The following is a 7,118-nucleotide window of genomic DNA, read 5'->3' as shown; positions in this document are numbered from 1 at the left end:
ATTACCACCTTTAATCGGGAGGCCCGCCTAACTGGCATCCCTGCAGCGGGGGCTCAGAACGGGCCCCAGGCCCTGCCCCGCCGATCCGCGCCCGCCCGCCGGTCACTTCCACAGCCTCGCAGCACCGCGCAGCACCGCCGGCCCCGCTCCCCTCGCTCTCTGCCCCTCGCCGTTCTCTGCGGTCCTTTTGTTTTTTAGCGGGACGGCGGTAATTGCATGTCTCGGTAGATGCTCTATAATTTGGTATCTCGATGGAAAATGTACAGCAGGGACTCGGGGAAAACAAGTAAGAAAAAAAAAAAAAGTAAAAAAGCAAACCGCACGATTTCGTGCTACGTCGCAGAAGTTCCCAAGGAGCCCGGGAGAGCAGCGGCGCCGGGCCTGGCCACCCCCCGGCCGGGCCGTGCGGGCTCCGTGCGGGCCACAGGGGCCGGCAGTGCGGGTTCGGCCGTGCTGCCCATCGGGAAGTGCTCGCTCAAAGCCGCTCAGCGCCCGATGCCGTCGGACACCCTGCTCCACGCTGCCCCGGCCGCGTTTAAAAAAAAAAATAAATCACGATTCCGGATTAACAGAGGGGAATCTAATGAACTTATTGGATAGCGATTAATGTATCTTTAAAAGGCGAAAGGATCCAAATTGGCCCCAGCAAAGACTGCGAGCCGTGCCTCTCCCGGCCACAGGCAGGCCGAGCCGTCAGGGAAAACGATGGGAGAATCCGCCCCGGGACCGGCCGGGACAGCACCGCACTTTGTTCCGTCCTTGCAGATCCGCCTGCGAACTTGGATTCGAATCTCTAACCTGCCTCCGTGGGAAGAAAAAAAAAATAAATTCAAAAGCACTAGGTTACTCCGAGAAATAGTTCATAAAATACTTTATTGAAATCAAGTAAATATCTTCGCATTAATAAAACCGAACATAAAATGCAGTTTTCGAATAACTAGGGGCACCACAGGGTTTTAGACAGCGAGTAGATGTGAAAGGTGGGATCCAGTGTCCTGGCCCCTCCGGGCCGTCGCACAACACAGCGTCCGTGGCGCAGCGCTCCGCAGGCGCGGAGAGGAGCGGCGGGGCGGGGTGGGGTAGGGGGGAAATGGGGACGCGACCGACCAAAACGCCCAGTTCACCGGAGACCGAAGACGACCGCAGCCTCTGACCGTGCCGCCCTCCGTCCGCTAGCCCGGGCCGCCGCGGGCGGGGCGGAGAGGTGCGGGGCCGGCGGCGGGCTCGGCGGGCAGCGCCCCGGGGGCGGCCGGGGCCGGCGGCGGTGGGGCCGGGCGATCACCCTCACTCCTCCTGGCCGACCTCGGCCGGCGAGCCCAGGCTCTCGGGCGGCTTCTCGGCGTCCCGGGCTCGCTCCTGCTCAGAGAGCTGCTCGCTGCTTGGGATGGAGTTCTTCTTGGGGCGACCCTTGGGCTTGGTGGGGGACTCCAGGCCGCCCCCCTGCAACACCTGCGAGGCGAGGAGGGGGGCACCCCGGTGAAACCGTGCTGCCATCAGCCCGAGGCGAGAGGAACCTCCCTCTCCCCCGTCCCCTGGAGCAAAGCACGGCGTCCGGGCCGCACCGCGGCTGCCGGAGCGGCTTCTCCCGGCCTGCGCCTGTCGCCCTCCGCACCCGGGGACCGAGCCGCGTTATTATTGTGATTATTATTGTTATGATTTGGCCAGGGCCGACATGCAGAAGGACGAGCCCGCGGGCCTCCGTTCCCCGGCGGGGCGCGGACCCGGCGCGGTGCAGTGCGCAGAAGGGGCGGACTCGGGCACTTACTATTTTCTTCCATTTCATGCGCCTGTTCTGGTACCAGGTTTTCACCTGGAGCTGGCTGAGCCCCAGCGATTCGGCCAGGTCTATTCTGCGGACGAGAGAGAGAGAGGCGGTGAGCCCCGGCAGTTTTCGTCTCGGCTGGCAGCTTTCCTCCTTTGCAGCTTTCCTTCTTTTTGAGGAAAAACGAGCCCACATCCCCTCCCGTCCCGTCCCGCCCCCGGTCCGGAGTGTGCGGCATCGCCTACCTGTCGGGCGTGGAGAGGTATTTCTGCTTCTCGAAGCGCTTCTCCAGCCCCATGAGCTGCAGCTCGGTGAAGACGGTGCGGCTGCGGCGCCCTTTCTTGGCCTTGCTGCCCGGCTCCGGGGGGGCCGGCTCCAGCTTGCCGCGGAGGTGCAGCTCCAGCGGGAGATGGGGCGAAGCGGAGCCGCCCTGCAGCCCCGACCCGGCAGCCAGCAGCGCCGAGCCCAGCCCCGAGCACCCCAAGGGAGCCAGCGGGAACTTGAACACGGCGGCCGGCTCCGCCTTCAGCACCGCTGCGGGAGAGAGGGGCCGTCAGCGTCGGGCAGCCCCCGGGACCCCTGGGGCTGCAGGGAGCCTCGGTTTCCCCGGGGATCAGGCCTGCAAGGAACCCCCGGCCCTTCTCCTTTCTCGGCAACGACGCAGCGAGGCGGAGCGGAGCCGGCCGGGTGCGGGACCCCCGGGGCGCGTGTCGGGGCCGACCCTGCCCGGGTGCCACTCGACTCCGCCGCCTCCGCGGTACAGGGTCACGTTTTACCCTTCAACCGGCAGCTGCTAATTGCTGAATGACTCGGGCGGTTACAAGAGAAAATAGTTTAAACCAACCGAAAAGCGTTCCCTCCAGTGCCACCCGACAGCTGGGGGATCCGGTCACGGTCCCGAGTTTCCCTCCCCAGCAGCTTTCAGGACACTTTCGACCGAGGAACAACCTATATCCCTCTCCGTGAACCGCAGCCCCAGGATTTTGCTATGAAGACGCACCCGGGGACAGGACAGGGAAAGTTTCAAAACGGAGCGTCTCTATCCCCGAGGATGCTGCTGCAGGCACGTCCGTGCCGCTCTCGGCCCAAGCCGCGGCCGCGCAGCCACCTCGCTCCCCGGCGGGATGGGGCCGCTCCGCGGCGCGGGTCGGCTCTCCCCGGCACGGCACGGCGCGGCTCTGCTCGCCTCGGCTCTCCCCTGCCCGGCCCGGCCCGGCGCGGCTCGGCTCTCCCCTGGCCGGGCCCGCGGACCCCGCGCTGCCCCGCAGCCCCCGGGCCTGCTTGCCCGGCGCTCCCCGCCAACACAGGCGAGAGAGAACAAGCCCGGTGGTCCGAGAGGGACTTTCAGAGGCGCCTCTGCAGGCTCCCGCCGCTCGGCCTAAGCAGAAATTGCCTCAGCCCCTCCCAGGGCCTGATCCTGCCCCGGCTGAACGCGGCGGGAGCTGAGCCATGAGGGCTATAAAGAGCCTTTTATCTGGTCCACCATTTCAAATAGTTCTGCCCGTCTTGAAGATAATACTCATTTCCAGATATCCTAACATATCTAACGTGCTCCCTTGTTACGAGGCGCCACGCTTTCCTTTCTCTGTTAAAAGCAGAACAAGAAATTGTTCGTTTCTATAGATAAAGAGCGATGTCTCCGCAGATGAAGATGGCTTGGGAAATGAAAGCTTTCGCGAGCACACACTAAATACTGGCGTTTATAATTTTTTAAATATTGGTGTTAAAAAAACCAAACAACAAAACTATGCCGTTAATGCACTGCATTTGTCCTCAGTACTATATCAGACTGGGTAGAGCACGCTGGCTCCCGCTTTAAATAAATCTATCTATATATAAATGCGTTATATAGAGAAAATAATATATAAAATATAAATATCTGTTGGGTTTCTAGCTAAATCTGTGTCCGCAGAGCACTGTGCCGCCTCTTGCAGCCGCACAGATAATACACCCCACTGCCTCAGGCTCCAGCAATCCACGCCTCATCCAAAAACGCGGGGGGAAAGCTCAACGACAACGGTCTCCCCGTGAAATTCAGCGGCCAGTTTGTGCAAGCGGCGTCCGAGCCCCGGAGCCGCTTTCCCCATCCGAGCCCGGGGCAGCGCCCGGCCGCGGGCCAGGAGCCTCCCGGGCACGGCCAGCACCGCCGGCCCCGCGCGCGGCCGGCATAGCCCGGCGGCGGCGTTTTAGGCAAAATTCACGAGGTTTCCTTCAAAGGGACCGGCTCTAAAACGCGCTGCGGCGCCCCGGCGGGATCGCCTCCCCGCCTGGCCGCCCCGCTCCCGCAGCCCGCTCCCCCCCAGCCGCGGGAGCCCTCGGGGCTCGGGGCGGGGGGGCTTCCCCCCCCCCCGGGGACGTACCGAGGTGGTTGTGGTACGGCCGGGCGGAGAGCAGAGCCTGCACCCCGAACTTGAGCAGCTCCCCGGCCGGCGCGGCCCCCTTGGCCTCCGGGGGGTCGGTGAGGATCTCCTCTATCATGAAGCTGCGGTAGCGGTGCGAGCGGTGGTCGGGGAAGGCTTCGGCCGGGAAGTAGTGCGCGGCCCCCAGCTCCAGCGGGTGCTGCATCCTCGCCGCCGCCCGGGCCGGGGCGGGGGGGGGAGCCCCGGCCGCCGGGCCGCCCTAGCGCAGCCCCCCGGCCGGCGCTGCTGGCAGCCGGGCAGCGGGGCGTCCCGCGGGCGCTCTGCCCATCGCCCCGCCGCCGCCCCCTACCCTGCCCCTGCCCCTGCGGGCCGGGCCCGGCGCGGCCCCCCCAGTGCGAGTGGCCCTGGACCGCCCTGAGCAGCGCGGCGGGCCGAAGCCGTTACCGCCGCATGCACGCGGGGCGCGGCACCGGGGAGCGTCTCTCCGCCCCGGGACGGCGGGCAGCGGCCTATTATACCGCCGGCCCCGGCGGGGCTGTCAGCGCTGCGGGGGAGGGCGCGGGAGGGGCTGCGGAGGAAGGAAGGGGCCGGGGCGGGCGAGTACCTGGAAGCGAGAGGTTACAGCAGAGCATTTGATCCCCTGCCACAGAAAGCAAATTAGCCTTTCTGCCCGCCGCGGGAGAGCAGACACCCAAACAAGCGCTAGCCCCTTCGGAGGGCAGCCCCGGGCCCGTCCTCGTCCCCATCCCCGTCCCCGTCCCCTCGCGAGGGAGCCACCCGGCCGGAGTGGGGGGACGCACGGAGCCACCCCCGGGGACCGCCCCGCCACCTGCCCGGGCCGCCCGCCCCCAGGGCCGGCTCCCCTCGGGGGGCCCAGCCCCGCCGCCCCGGCCGTGGACTCGCACGTCCCTCGCTGGGGAAGGGGCCCCGCCGGCGGCTCGGAGCCCTCGGGCAGCTCCGGTGGGGCGGCCGGGAGGAGCCGGGCTCGGAGGAGCTGGAGCTACCGCTCTGCGCTCGGAACTGCCCGTCGAGGGGGCCCCCAGCCCCGGGCTCCCTTCGGGCCTCGGCCAAATCGCTGTAAACAACGGCAAGGAGCCGGCCAAGGAACGAAACGAAACACGGTGCGAAGCGCAGCGTTTCTCTTGACTTTTGTAGCCTTTTCACCAACATTTTGCTCGGTACAACGGGATTCGTTTAATTCCTCTTTAGCCTGTGCTACGCAATTCAGCAGATAATTAATGAGCCACCCCTACTCATTACTGATGTGCTTGATGCGAGATTTATGTGCGAGAGTCCCAGCGCTCATAATCCCCAGCAGAAAACGCAGGCATCAACAGGGGAGGGGGGGCCAGGGCCAGCGGTGCCCCGGCAGCCCGGCCGGTGGGCTGCCCGCCGCGGGGGGAGCTGACAGCGGCCGTGGGATGAGTTTGGGCTGGACTCGGCCCCCTCCCCACGGCGGGAGCGGCACTGAACACGCGGATGATTTCCACGGGAGGCATGCCACGGACTCAGCCCAGCCGCTGCCTCCTCGACGGAGCTGTCCCACGCAGAGGGACGGGCGTCGGGCTCACCCCCGGGGGAAGGGAAGCTCAGCCTCCGTCTTTATGGTTTTCGGCCAAAACCAAGGGATTTCGGCACGTTTGCTTTGCTGCTGCCGGCTGCCGCGGGGCTGGCGGGGGGTGCGCGGGGGCGTGCGGAGCCGCCGGCGGGATCTGGCCCGGCCCCGCTCCGCAAGCTGGACGGGACCGCCGCAGGGGTCACCCGGGGATGCCGTCCGTGAGCGCAGCCCACGGGGGTACGTGGCCCAGCCGCGCCGCAAGCAGCACTCCGCGGCCGTTCGGGCCCGGCCGGCTCCCCCCGCTGCCCGGCCCCGGCCCCCAACAGGCTCCCCCGGCTCCAGCGCTTCTCGCCGGGCTCCGCGGTCCCTGTTCGGCAACACGGGTGGCGGGACCCGCAGCCAGCGCGCAGCCTCGCGGTGGCCTTTGCAGCCAGAGGGAGACGCGCAGGTCCTGGCTGCGGGGGCCCTTGGACCATCGGGACACCCGGGCCTGTAATTTTAATTAAATCGTGACGGACGGGATACGTGGACCTGTTCAGGGAGCTATAGAGAGCACGAGGCCGAGCTGCTTGCTCTTGTTAGCGTTATTTAAATCCTCCCGTCCTGTCGTTTCCCCGTACTACTCAACCATTGCATTAAACAAAACTGAGGTGTTTCTTGAATTAATTTATGCTCTGTATTTCCACTGCCTTTCCAGATAACCTGTTCCATATGTTTACTGCCACTTGTACGGAGCAGTTCCGCACGGAGTTTTCTGTTTTCTCCACATTTCTTCAGTTTAAAATTATGCCACTTGCTCTGCGAAACACTAAGGACTTGAAAAGCACCCTGTTAGCTCTCCCCGGTCCTCCCGCAGCCCTGACATCTGTGGGAGGGTTGTCATTTATTCCGACATCACCCTTAGTCTTTGGGCCGACGACGACTTAGTGAAACGCGACAAAGCAGCGGCTGTTTTCGGGTGCCAGCCGTCCCCCCCGGCGGCTGCGGCCAGGGGCAGGGCAGGGGCCGGCAGCGCTGAGCCCACCGAGGCGCTGCCCCCGCCCCCCCAACCCCGCACCCTCATGCCCCCCTGGAGTGCTCTGGGCAGCAGCGTCCCTGGGCACACCCGCCAGCGCCCCGGGGAGCCCTAACCGAGGTTAACGGGGCCACAAAAATAAGAGCAACAACCCTCCCAGTTTCCTCACGCGGCCTTTTGTCCGCCCATCTTTTGTCCATCTTCTACGGCGATCACAAGGTATTTTCATGCCAAGGTACGGATTTCCAACGGCCCAGGCAAAAGAGGCCTTTGGAGCCATCGTAAGAAATAACAAGGACAATAAGTATGAGTAAAATGAGAAGAATTTGGGCCAAACTCAAGGGGAAAGACAAATCCACATCGGATTGTTTAAACAACCTCACCTCCGAGACTAGCATACCATAAACAAACAGTACGCACAAA

At 64.7% G+C, this 7,118-nt stretch overlaps 1 protein-coding gene across 1 annotated transcript; it reads right to left on the bottom strand.

Moving 5' to 3' along the window:
- Window positions 1–931: 931 nt before the first annotated feature.
- BARX1 (BARX homeobox 1) lies at window positions 932–4,473 on the bottom strand. Its single transcript, XM_037386306.1, has 4 exons — window positions 4,123–4,473; window positions 2,008–2,296; window positions 1,766–1,850; window positions 932–1,449 (listed from the first exon to the last, which is right to left on the bottom strand). Exons 1-4 carry the CDS (start codon window positions 4,325–4,327, stop codon window positions 1,285–1,287), a joined length of 744 nt encoding a protein of 247 aa, XP_037242203.1. The 5' UTR covers window positions 4,328–4,473; the 3' UTR covers window positions 932–1,284.
- Between the last annotated feature and the right edge of the window lie 2,645 nt (window positions 4,474–7,118).

Source organism: Falco rusticolus, chromosome 4 (assembly GCF_015220075.1).
Source record: "Falco rusticolus isolate bFalRus1 chromosome 4, bFalRus1.pri, whole genome shotgun sequence".
In the NCBI taxonomy this organism is placed as follows: domain Eukaryota; kingdom Metazoa; phylum Chordata; class Aves; order Falconiformes; family Falconidae; genus Falco; species Falco rusticolus.
This window is presented reverse-complemented; position numbering and strand designations above follow the sequence as displayed.